The 13,854-nt window shown below is 34.2% G+C and overlaps 1 protein-coding gene across 2 annotated transcripts; it reads left to right on the forward strand.

Moving 5' to 3' along the window:
* Positions 1-763: 763 nt before the first annotated feature.
* Positions 764-11,582, forward strand: LOC121384248 (ribonuclease H2 subunit A-like). Of its 2 annotated transcripts, none has more exons than XM_041514535.1 (7): positions 764-1,011; positions 5,181-5,252; positions 6,926-7,140; positions 8,366-8,503; positions 9,292-9,379; positions 10,155-10,278; positions 10,834-11,582. In XM_041514535.1, the coding sequence occupies exons 1-7, from the start codon at positions 885-887 to the stop codon at positions 10,973-10,975; spliced, it is 906 nt and encodes a 301-aa protein (XP_041370469.1). In that variant the 5' UTR covers positions 764-884; the 3' UTR covers positions 10,976-11,582. The 2 variants fall into 2 exon arrangements, with proteins under 2 accessions (XP_041370469.1, XP_041370470.1); XM_041514536.1 differs by lacking the exon at positions 764-1,011 and adding an exon at positions 3,808-3,907.
* The last annotated feature ends 2,272 nt before the right edge of the window (positions 11,583-13,854 follow it).

The following is a 13,854-nucleotide window of genomic DNA, read 5'->3' on the forward strand; positions in this document are numbered from 1 at the left end:
CAAGTTCCACCCCTGTACATTCGTGCACCAGCGAACACGTAAATGTCGATGTTCAACGTCGCACGGGGCCAACATACGGTCTCCTAGCCCGTAAATCAGCTTCTTGAAGTCGGTTCCGAATGTTTTGTGCATATACTGTTCTCAAACCAGGTATGCGTCCAGCAGTGTTCGTTGCTGTGGCAGTTCGGTGACGCAAGTGCAGAACCCGGATGTAGCGATCTTGTGCTGCAGTTGTTATGTGAGGTCTTCCACTTCTGGGCCGGTCTTCAGCTGATTGAAACTGCTGGTACCTGTCCCAGAGACGTGACATGGTGCTCTGATGGACGTTCGTGTGGCGTGCGACTGCTAACTGCGATTCACCTAACTGGAGGCTGCCTATTGCAATGTTTCGATTCGGCAGGCTTAGTCTTGGCATATTGTAACTCATCTACGTCGAAATGGAAATGAGGCATCATTGCGAGCATTGCAGCTTTAAATACCCATCACTACCCCAATCTTTTCCCCGAGTTTTACGTGCATTCGACAAAATCTGACCATTTTACGCCGATGTCCTGTGTCCCACAAAGTGCCTTAAATTTGTTTTAGGGTGCATTTGGAATTTTGGGCATGTTCTCCCATTCCAGGAACATTAACACACATGGTCATTCAGCAATATTGTAAAAAAAAAAAAACGATATTTTGTAAAATCAAACACTTTTCTTCTATCCCTATCACCTTTGCGTTTCTTTTTTGACCGAGTATACTTGTATTTTATTTTTAAAACGATTAAGTGTTCTAAAGTTGAAACGGTTACTGAAGGACGGACTATCGTCGGCTAGAGTTATCTTCCTCTTAAGTACTCTTTAATCAGGGAGTAATTTGGCGGGAATCGTAAATAAGTTGTAATGGATCAAAGTCGGTTCGAGTTGGACAGAACGAAGAATTGTATTATTGAATCTGAAGTTCCAGAATGTGCCAAATCTAAGCCATGTTGTCTTGGAATAGACGAGGCAGGCAGGGGCCCTGTTTTAGGTGAAAACAAGTTTTAATTTATTAATTTAAAGCGGCAATCTCAGTTTTTCATTCTGCAACTTGTCGAGTGTTCACAACTTCATGGGTTAGTGTGTTGGCTATCTCTATTCACACTGACAAAAATAATTTTAACAAAAAATGTTAAAGAGCGGCCATTTTGAAAAGAGTTGAATTTGCACCAGATATAATCCAAACCCTAGCCATGAGCATGAAAGTTATAGATTTGTGTCCACCGCCTGCATGCCGTGAAAGGTACCGCTGACAATTTTCATTATTTACAAAAATGTTCATTATTTGCACAAAAAAGGCACATAATGATCATCACACAAATTCAGGTTCCAAATCATCAATAGTGATAATGTCTACAGGTCCTTTGTGCCAAAACTGCCATCTCTGAAGTGTAGTCCAGTAGAGCATTGAATCCTCAAGCAGGAAGCAGTATATTCCAAACATTGACGAAAATTGTCGAACTCTTGATGTGTCGACCTCATTTGGTCTTGAATCTACTATGGAAATAATAGATCAATAAAAATAATGAAAAATAAAAAAAAGCCTCATGTGTTTTTAAAATTGTTCGGACGCAAATCTATAACTTTCATTCTCTTGGCCTAATCCTGACTAACCCAAAACGTCCCAGATAGGAAATTGTTCACGGAGGTCAAGACTGACGAACACAGAGAATACTAAACAAGTTCCTGTTCCGTTTATATTACAAGAAGTGTATTTTTAATCGTACACCTCGAGCGAAAGCAAGTGATGTACTATTAAAAACACAAGTTGTAATATAAATGGTCTCACATGGGAACAAGTATAGTATTTTATTTATTATACCGCACAACAATGAACAAAAATCGCACAGAATGACTTCCCAAATAACTAAACAAGACATGAAAATGCATGGATTAAAGACCAAGAAAATGACGTCGGTTACCAAATGATGTCATTTAGCAAAATGACTTCATGTTGTGGCTACTTTATTTAGCTATTTATCAATGAAAGTTTGCATTCCTACACCATACATCTATCAATGACATTTACATCAACAATAGTATAAACATATTCAAGGCTAAACTAAATTATTAAAATATATATTTTGTTAAATTATGCTTTTAATATTAATTATAAGAATTGACAGGATGTATTTTCCCGATTTAAAAATATGAATTGAAAGAACCATGTGCACACTTTCTGCAAAACATCTGTGCAGAGTTGTACTGTGTGACACCGTTGCTCACGTGATCGGAGGACATGAACTCTCAAAAGATGTATTCCACAATGTGAAGAGACGATAATATCACATGGGTATCTCTTCCACTGCGGTGTATTAAAGTGTTTAGGGGTGAGTGAGTCATGCTCCTCTGAAAAATAAATTTTACCCAAAAAATAAAAAAGTATTGTAGCAAGGGGATTTCTACCCGTAAACCTTGAATCTAATTCCTATCCTAATCTATGGTCAAGTCACTTTTCACACCCATCTATGTGTTGGCTTCGTACACAAGAAATTTAACATATCCAACAGTAATTTTTTGATATGATAGGTACTTTTCATTTATTTCATCTTTTTAAACTTTGTCCAGAATTGTCTGATTGTTATAGAATTTTGACAGGGGTCAAGGTTAATAGACCAGTTTTTATTTTAACAATAACAATACACTGGGTACATGACGTTTCTGTTTTTAGAACGCTGCCAAAATTGCTATTGAATTTTTTTTGTTTGAACATTACTAAAAGAAAGAAATGTTTTATTTAACGATGCACTCAACACATTGTATTTACGGTTATATGACGTCAGACATGGTTAAGGACCACACAGATATTGAGAGAGGAAACCCACTGTCGCCACTTCATAGGCTACTCTTTTTGATAAGCAGCAAGGGATCTTTTATATGCACCATCCCACAGACAGGGTAGTACATACCACAGCCTTTTGATATGCCAGTCGTGGTGCACTGGCTGGAATGAGAATGAACATTACTAATGCACCTGGATGTGTTTGAAGAAAATCTTGTAATTAAAAAATTGTACCAGTTACTAAATTTGGATTTCAAGTGAAATTACATTGAGATATGTTATATTTATTGTGTACAAAGCCAAAACTGTTGTCAACCATAGTTTATGAAGATAATCATTTAGCAAACTTCAACATTCATCTTGATGAACTAACCCTAATCCAGACAGGGACTAAGTATATATTGTATAGAATTGTTGAAAATTTGCAAATCTAGCTGCCATTAATTTTCTCCTCTTCTTGGCAAGACTTCCGACAATACCAGCATTTAGGATTAGCTCTTTCAGAGCAATTCAAACAATAAAATACTAACATGCTGCCAACCAATTTACGGCCTGGTAGCCTGGTGAAATGAATATCACTTGGGATGTAACCAAAACGCAGTGAACTTCATTTCATATTACATGTACGCCGATACATCTCAGTATGATGTATTTAAGTGTAAAAAAAAACATATATATTTTTTAATATATATATTTTTTTATCTCCGGGAGGTAAATCAAATTTTTAAGTATGCCATAAGTCTGCACCTACAATTTACTGCCCGGTAGCCTGGGGAAATGAATATCGCTTGGGACGTAACCAAAACACGGTGAACTTCATTTCATATTACATGTATGCTGATACATCTCAGTATGATGTATTTAAGTGTAAAAAACCCAACATATATATTTTTTAATATATATTTTTTTTATCTCCGGGAGGTAAATCTAATTTTTTTGTATGCCATAAGTCTGCACACGCACAAAGTAAAAAACAATCTGCACACTGCAATATTTTTACAATTTTAGCATTCAGGTGAAATGCAGGCACGGTGGAAGCAAGTAGACATTGTGGGGTGCTGCCTGAGATCGAAGGCGCAAAGCAAAGTTTCTAGGATGTTCAGGGGTATGCTCTCCTGTAAAAAAATTGAAAACTAGATATCCTAAAATGCAATGTTATGCATTCTACAAGTAAAATTCATCTCTGCCTTAAGATTTACTATCAATGATATTTTTTATTCAAAATTATTGGGTGGATAGAGGCCCCCCCCCCCCCTGTTCAGTCATGCCTGGTGAAATGTCTACATTGCAGATTGGGTGTACATGTAAGCATGTACATGCACTACAAGTAAAATTCATCTCATTACTATCAGTAATATTTTTCATTCAGAATTGTTGGGCAGCTAGAGCCCTCCTTGCTCTGTCATGCCTGGTGAAATGTCTACATTGTTAATTGGGTGTACATGTAGCTCCTGTAGACTATGTTTGATTGATTGAAACCTATTTAATTGGTTTTTGATAGAAACAAATTGATTACGCACATGTTATACAACTTGCTATGCCTTTCCGAATAACATGGTCAGACTCCTGGAAAATGAACCAAAATAGTGCTTCAAATATCTTTCCCTAATTCGAGTATCCACGGCTAGAGAACATTCAAGCTAATGATTCCCCAAGTCGGTTACAGACCCTGTGATAATTGGAACTCACGGAAAACGTTGGTTTTTTTCAGTGGTCATGGTAATGGTGAATTACACATGAATGCTATATGATAATGGGTAACCACATTTCAGTTCCATGATGTTGCCAATATGTCTAGTTACCACAAACAATCATTTCTGTGACTTGTTTGTATTAATATATATACAGAACTTCACATATGTTGTTTTTGCTTCCTATTTATTGCACAAGTTTATTTTATGCAAGAATATACATCCCACGAGAACGCATAGCAGTAGAGTGGTATGTGCTTATGCAAAATCAACAAGTGAGATAAATAGGAAGCGAAAACAACATATGTATTTATCACATACCTTCTTTTACTTTTTATAAATTGTTTTTTTATTTTAACGTCTTAACAACACTTTCTTAAATCTACGATCAATCCTTTTTTCATGGATTTACTTTACATTAAGAATGATACTCTGCTGCAATCTTGTGTCATGTTTCAAATACGATATGATGTAATTTGTAAATCATACATGATGTCAGTAACAAAACGGCACTAACTCCAGTAAAAACAAAAAGGGAATTTCCCATGTACAAGTTCCGGTCCAGATCACACATAGTGTGATACAAGATAAATTTATCACACAGTTTGAAAATGTCTTTATCACTGTAGTAAGACTGAATACGTATGTAATAAAATAATGTTTATGTTGTTTTGTGTCTTGTTTCAGGCCCTCTTGTGTATGGTATTTGTTACTGCCCGGTCGAAAACAATGAACTCCTCAAAGAAATGGGACTCGCAGGTTTGTACACTATATAACAGGGAACATTTTGTTTTTAAAATCTTGATTAGCGACATTTCTAGTCGGTTGAAAATTGATTAGCAACTACTATTTAATGGTTTTACAATTGTGAATGTGTTGTGATCTCTGAAACATGTGTGGCGAATCACGACGCAATACTGAACAATGATGAAAACATTAGTGTTTTTCCTAGAAATTTGGCAAGGCAGACTAGACACTTTTGAGGCCTTTTTACTATTTCCAGGGCATGTTTTTTTCATTAAAGACAATTTTTTTTTTAATTGAAATGAAAATAAATGTAATTAATGTGCTTGCTTTAATAAATGAATTGCAAAATATATGTCGGGCACATTTTATTAATTAATCATATATATTATATAGTGTTTTATAAAGGCAATTTTAGAATTAATTATTGAAAAAGGCTTATTTAATCTCAGGACAGCATGGCGTCGATTAAGGCAAGATGGCGCTAGACTATTGAGGCATGGTGCCGCACCATGCTAAAAGAAGCTATGGAAAACACTAAACATAATAAACGTTATAATGATGAAAACATTTAAAAGAACATGCTCCTTTGACGGGTGGAATCTAGCTTAGTTGGTACAGCATTAGCTTGAGGTGTTTTGGTCTTGGGATCAAACCCCTTTAGTGGACCCGTTCTCTAATTCTTTCTTTCCCCATCCCAACCGGAGAGTACTTCACATGTCATATATCAGAGGCTGTGGTATATGCTGTTCTACCTGTGAGAAAGTGTGTATTATTATTAAAAATCCCTGTCTGTTATTGGAAAATGTAGTTGGTTTCTTCTATAATTATATGTAAAAATTACCAAATGTTTTACATCCAGTAGCCATTGTGATTAATAAATCAACTTGCCCTAGTGGTGTCATTAATGAAAACTAACTTTGAACTTTTGCTTCTATTACAATACTATATTATATTTTTTTCTAAACCTTAGTTTCTTGCTTGGAATAGTAATTTTTTCACTTCTAGGCACATGCATCCGGCACTGAATTCCGCCAGAATCATAAACATATTTTAATGTAGATATTTTGGTATTCTATCTCATAATCTTATGCTTCCGACCCAGAATCTGCAGTTCGCGAAAGCAAGGAATCGTGCTAAATTCGCAGCCTGTGAATCAAACTTTTGGCATGTGTCGGTCTTGAGTTTGTCAAGAACACTCCATAGATAAGCAATGAATATGTGTACATTTCAACCAGCTGTACATTTTAAGACTTTAGTACTTAAAACTAACTTGACAAAAAATACTTACTGGTTATCTGAACCAAGAACAGATTCATTGGGTGGGGGTGGGCAAGAAAAAAATGGAACTTAAATAACACACAAAAATCACCCCATTTTTAAAAAGTGCACAATATTTATTTATTCAATATCATTTCGTAAGCACAAGGGCCATTCCGTGGTATTTGGTCTATGGGTGCGGAAATTTCAAAATGATCTGTTAAACTAAGTTTTTATTGTAGCTTAAAGTTAACACCCTTAAGCGTATAAACTAAAACTCATTTGGGTGGGATTTTTTTTTTTTTTTTTTTTTTTCAAATGTAAAATGTGCTACTTTTTATTTTAACAAGAAATTAAAGAAAGTTACATCAGTTCATAATTTCGAAATGAGCAATTAAATTTATACTTTTTACATTGTCTTTATACAGATTCCAAGACTCTGTCAGAAGAGCAGCGTGAGTCGATGTTTGAGAAAATCTCTGAAGCACGAGATACGGTTGGCTGGATTGTAGAGATAATTTCCCCGACTGTGATTTGTAACAAGATGCTCCAGCGCACAAAATACAACCTTAATTTTCTGTCTCATGATTCGGCTATTGGACTCGTGCAGCGCGCTCTGGATAAGGGAGTTAATCTCAAAGAAGTAATTATCAATTCTGTCTGCATTAAATGCATCATATATAGTGTTTTTCCTAGCAATTTGGCAAGGCATGGTGGGTTAAACACTTTGGAGCATTTTCAGGGCACTTTTTTATTATTAAATACAACAAAAAAAAAATGTAAATAAATCTAATTATTGTGTTTGCTTTAATATACTAATGGCAAAATATATAACAGATATTTTATTAATTAATAATATATTTTCTGAGTGTTTTATAAAGGCAGTTTTAGAATTAATTAAGGAGTAAATTTGTTTATTTTTGTACTTTTATTCAGGCCTCGGTAAAACTCCTTGCCGATGGCAAATTGTATAAACAATTTTGTACATTTGAAATAAGACTTCATAACCTTTCAGTCATTTTAATTTGCTGCAAAGGTCACTTGAAAAGAAATTACTGTAGGAAGGCTAAAAATTGCTGTGTGTGTCAATTGTTTAAGTTTGAGTCCTGCTATTTAAAGTATATTTCAAGCACCCCATGCTGGGCACACGTCTCAAATCTCAGCTGTCTGTCCACAACAGTGACTTAATGTTTAACAAGACTCGAATTTAGAGCCAAATTAGAGGGTAAGGCCAGCAGAGCTTCTGGAATGGTTATATAATTCACTAGCCATGGGATCAGTGATTTAAAACATTTAATAGCCACGATTAAAAATTCACTAGCCCTACTTTACTTTAAGTTAATACAATTTTACTAAATAATAGTAATAATCAGATAAAGAGGGAACTAGAGCTTAAAAACACTAGCGTTGGGGTGGGGGCAGGATATTTATATTTACAAAATAGACTTAACTGCAACATTTGACCAAAAATATCTCACTAGCCATCGGGCATGGCAATAGTAGTATTTACTAGCCCAACACTGAATATCACTAGCCATGGAGTGGGGCTATCATAATCTAGAAGCCCTGCCCCGGGTTAGGCCATTTGTCCTAGACCAATGGAGATTTTTTCCAAAAGCCAGTGTCTTAATATAACAACACCCATTCAAAATAACGAAATGTGAACAGTTTCATGTTTTAAAAAATAAAGCAACTTTTAGGAAAAGCATGGTTATTGAGTTTTGGGCTCAATTAACAGCCTTATTTCAGTTAATATTTTATCACATGGTTACTGAGTTTTGGGCTCGATTAACAGCCTTATTTCAGTTAATATTTTATCACATGGTTACTGAGTTTTGGGCTCGATTAACAGCCTTATTTTGTTTCAGGTATATGTGGATACCGTTGGACCACCGGAAACCTACCAGGCAAAGTTACAACGAATTTTCCCCAATCTAGACATCACTGTTGCTAAAAAGGCAGATGCAACATACCCCATTGTCAGTGGTGCTAGTATATGTGCAAAGGTGACTTATTTGTTTTATAGATACAATAGTGACACATTATTAAACTTTCATTTTTAGTCTGGAATAAAAGTCGACACATCAGAAAGTAGTTTCCATACTTGTTCTGTTATACATTGTGCATGCATGTGTTTGGGGTGATGTTTTTTTTCTTCAAAAGTTTAAATGATAAATTTGAAAATATTCAAAAGAAAAACAAAACATTTAAATAAATTATTTTTATAATAGCAACACGAGACAATGCTTAAAGTATAAACCAATTTGAATTATGCATCTGCTATTAACAGTTACGGTAAATTAAATAATAAAGTAAAGTTAAAATCAGACTTTGTTTTTGTTTACCAAGTTGTAGTCAAATACTATAAGATGACATTACATACATTTTTATTTACAATAAAGGCTATTTTAATTTTAAACAAATTATTGAAAATCCTGAATTAAAAGTGCTATTTGGCTAAAAGAAAAAAGGACCAAGAGTTAACTCTTGAATAGTAACTTAATTTATATGATGTTCTCTTATAGTGATGTAATTTTGTTTGATTTGTTTAATAGTGTACAGAATTAAAACATAGGTTGATGTCCTTGTTTTCATATATAAAGTTTGGAACATTTAGCATAGGAATTTTTAAAGACGGTTTGCAGCACTTGCATGAAAACAAAAGTAGGAATAGCACTTTTTACTTGTTATTGTGAACACAAAGTTTACAATAAAATAAATTTAAACAGTATAGTTCATAGATCATATTTTTTATTATAAAGTAAACCTTTATTTATTTGTGCCTTTATTGCAGATTGCGAGAGACAAGGCAGTTAAATGCTGGGAGTTTGCCGAGGGCATCGATACTGAATCACTCAATTATGGCTCCGGATATCCTGGTGGTATGTCGTTTGTTCAAGCCAATTTTAAAATGATGTATTATTAAATAGAGCACTTGCCTGATGCGTGATGGTAGACCCATTGGGGTATTTCTCATTCCAGCCACTGCTCCACAACTGGTGTAACAAAGGCCATGGTATGTACCACCCTGTCTGTGGGATGGTGCATGTAAAAGATCTGTTGCTGCTAATTGAAGAGTAGCCCTGGAAGTGGCACAGCGGGTTTCCTCTCTATATCTGTGTGGTTCTTAACCATATATCTAACGCCATATAACCATAAATAAAATGTGTTGAGTGTGTCATTAAATAAAACATTTCCTTCCTTCCTTCCAAGTTATGCTGTTACCATTTGTGTTCCCTTATTATATTTCTGAGTCATAACAAAAAAAAACTATTTTTGTGTGCAATTTACAAATCAATCCGCTTAGAAATAAATAACTTGTAGTAAATTACATCGTATGCAAAAAGGCGTTCCCCATGGGATGGACTATAATATTGTTTTGTTTTTATTGTGTACCCTCAAATTATTTTCTAAGAAAAAGTCAGACATGTTAATAATAACACATTATTTTCATGATATACAGCAACTATCAGGATCACACTGGAAAGATTTGTTTTAAGCAAGATTTCAGATATAAAAAGTATATGTGTTTGAAAATACTTGAAAAGTGGCTAATTTAAACCAACTTTTAGTAGTCAGATTCTAAATGTTGTAGTCACTTTGTATGTAATTTAGCAATTTGGCAAGGTGAGTTCTGATGCAGGTATTTCATTGTAGATCCCAAAACAAAAGCGTTTCTGCAGACCAGTATGGACAAAGTGTTTGGCTTCCCACAATTCGTCCGATTTAGCTGGTCTACTGCCTCGGTTATACTGGAAAAGGAAGCCATGGCTGTCCGCTGGTTAGTGTGTCATATCATGTACTCTATGTACTACACTCTAATATACCATTTCTCGCTCCAGCCAGTACACCACGACTGGTATATCAAAGGCTGTGGTATGTGCTATCCTGTCTATGGAATGGTGCATATAAAAGATCCCTTGCGTACTTGTCTTAGCTTTTTTTCTTTGTTTTTCGTGCTCTTAGACATTTGGACTTGTTGACTCACGTTTTTACAATTAATCACTATATATGGTAGTGAAATGTTTGTGTTATGTGTTTTCATTGTTTTGTTAAAAAAAAGACTTCCTCCAAATACTATTGACACTTTTGTATATAAGATATGTAACAGGGTACTCATCACAAATGCTTCACTATTTGATGATTTTTTAACAAAAAAGGTATTTTGATTTAGCCTTTGGTTTACTAGTTAACAGTTATAAATCATATAAATGATGACACTTTAAATATAGGCCATGCATCAGATTTCATAACAATACCATATAAAGTTGCATACCACTATTACTGTATTCACAATTATTAATCTGGGTGTTTGTTTGTTTGTTTTTGTTGTCAGGGATGATGATGATGAAGACGACAAAGATAAAACAGGAAGTGCTTCAATCAGTTCCTTTTTCTCAAAGAAGAACGACAATCCTAAACTTCACAAACACAGATTTTTCTCTGAACGATCTCTATCACAAGTGACTACACTCTAATATACCATTTCTCGCTCCAGCCAGTACACCACGACTGGTATATCAAAGGCTGTGGTATGTGCTATCCTGTCTATGGAATGGTGCATATAAAAGATCCCTTGCTGCTAATCGAAGAGTAGTCCATGAAGTGGCGACAGCGGATTTCCTCGCTCAATATCTGTGCGATCCTTAACTATATGCCAGACGCCATATAAGCATAAATAAAATATGTTGAGTGCGTCGTTAAATAAAACATTTCCTTCCTCTAATATACCAAAAAACTTGGCATGCAAAAGAGACATGCAAATGAAACTAATTTTCTCATAATTTTCGGAGACCGGAGAGATTTTAGATGGCTATGTAATCTCTGATGATCAACAATTACAGTACTTGCCAATGTTTGTTAGATGACACCAAGAGTGATGGGTACCTCTTTTCACTACTTAGGGAAATGACAATTTTATATGGCCAACTGTCTTTTTAAAAGTACCAGATACAAAGCATGAAGAGGTAGTTAGTTTTCGACTCTGCCAGGTTTTGAGATGTGGAAAACTAATTGAAGCCAACCATACACAAAACTTGTTTGTTGTGTAACTACGGTAAAGTAATAAAAAAAAATTGACATGGACTAAGTGGTTGTACACATTTTTTTAATTAGCTATTTTGCCATTTGTCAGTGGAGCTTTTCTCACACTGATTTGTCCATCATTCAACTTTTTCTTTCTTCTCATCGTTTTCATTGGATTGTTCTTAAACTTGGTACAATGATTCTATGGGGAAGTCTCCACAAATTAATAGATAATGTTTGAAAATTTATAATTTTTATTACATTTTAAACAGAAATTTTACTTTGAAAGTCTTCAACATTTTTCATTGGATTTTTCAGATATTTCAGAAATTTTGATTTTTACTAAATTTTAAAAAGAAATTTAACATTGCACATTTGATTGTCTATCTTATAGTTTTGATTGAATTGTTCTATAAACTACTAGATATATAGTTTATAATTTTTTTAATTAATTTTAAACATTTAAAATCGAAACATTTAAAACAAACTTTTTAATTCTGTTCCTTCTATATCTTCAAAACGGAACAGTCTACAGCATAATCGCAAACATGACTCTAATAATTCTCTTTGCATCAAATGGAACCAACAAATTTGCATTTATCTTGCAACCACCAGTTCTATTGACAGAATATGATGACGGGTAAAGCAAGCAGGATATGACTTTTAACGTCACTCATGTGACGTCGCACGCATAGCCTACATTAAATAATCGCTCGTTTGAGCTCTAGGTCATCGTACAATGTAGCTGAAATAGAAATAGTTGACGACGTCGGATATCTGCTTTATCCTATTCAGGCAGAATTAGAAATTCCGCTCAGCAGAGTAGTAGAATTTCCCATTACCTACACAGGATAAAGCAAATACCTGACATCATGAACTAGTTATTCTCTGTGTAACTCTATAATGAATAAAGTTGAAATTCATTAAAAAAAAAACCCCACATTAAATATTTTTAAATCTGTGTAAATCAAAAAAAGTTTATTAAATTACCATCAAACTACAGTGAAACTCCTCTAAACGGACACCCTCGGGACCAAGTAAAAAGTCTGATATTATGAGGTATCCATTTTAGAGATGTTCTCTTCTGTAGAGATTTTTAAAAATGGTGCAGTACAGACTGAAGTTATGTGTGCTTTGCATTGGCTGTTCCTTCAGTTGCCTTCTTACTGAATGAAAAAAGATTTAACCTATGTAATTTTATGGTAATTTGTAAAGAAACTGGTTTTTTCTTTTATTTTTACCATATTTGCATTGCATTTTTAAAATATATATTAGAGGTTAAAACCTAATTTTTAAATATATTTCTTCATTATAGAGGTCCATTTTGTCTGTTTTGTTTAACGACACAGCTAAAGAACATTGGTTTATTAATCATCGTTAAGTTCCCTTTTGATGCAAATGGACTATAGTTCCACACTTGTTGAACATTTTGATAACGGTGTTTATTACATACCTATTCAATCTTACTATAGTGATAAAGACATTTTGATAACGGTGTTTATTACATACCTATTCAATCTTACTATAGTGATAAAGACATTTTGAAACCATAATAAATGTATTTTGTATTGCACATATGTGCGATCTGGACCAAAACCTTTACATGGGGAATTCCCTTTTTATTTTTACTGCAGTTGGTGCCTTTTATTTATGGATGTCGTATACGATTTACAAATTATGTCACATCGTATTTGAGATGTTAAACAACATTAAAAAGGCTCCTGCAGAGTATGATTCTTAACGTTAAGTAAATCAATGAAAGGAGTTTTGATCATAGATTTAACAATCTAAAACATAAAAGAAGATATGTAATAAATACAGAACTTCACAGACATTGTTTTCGCTTTCTATTTATTGCACTCGTTTATTTTGGAAGCGAAGTTCTGTATATATATTTGCTGATAAAATGTGTTCTATTTTGACATTCAAAGTACAGAGCAAAAGTCTTAGGCTTTGTGACACTTCAAATAGAAACAAAAAGAAACCTATCACAGGTTGTTGTACCGATTAGCATTATTCAAGGGATTTTAATTTTTGTACCAAATTGCATAAAACACTGCATTTATATGATGTGTTCACCAAACAGGATTAAATTTACAACAATTTATGAAATAAAATACAAGAAAAGTCTTGTTTGTTCAAACCAACTAATACAAACTATTAAAATTAACACAGAATAGCATTTGGCACAATTTTAAGTTTCACCTTTTCAGGGCTCACTCCATGCACAACTGCAGCGCCTGCAATTGCTTGGGTCTGGGCCTTCACCCATGGCAGTATTTTGCCACTGGATAAAACTTGCTGGTTGACTGGATAATTTTTTGTTTTGGAA

Source organism: Gigantopelta aegis, chromosome 10 (assembly GCF_016097555.1).
Source record: "Gigantopelta aegis isolate Gae_Host chromosome 10, Gae_host_genome, whole genome shotgun sequence".
Classification (NCBI taxonomy): Eukaryota; Metazoa; Mollusca; class Gastropoda; order Neomphalida; family Peltospiridae; genus Gigantopelta; species Gigantopelta aegis.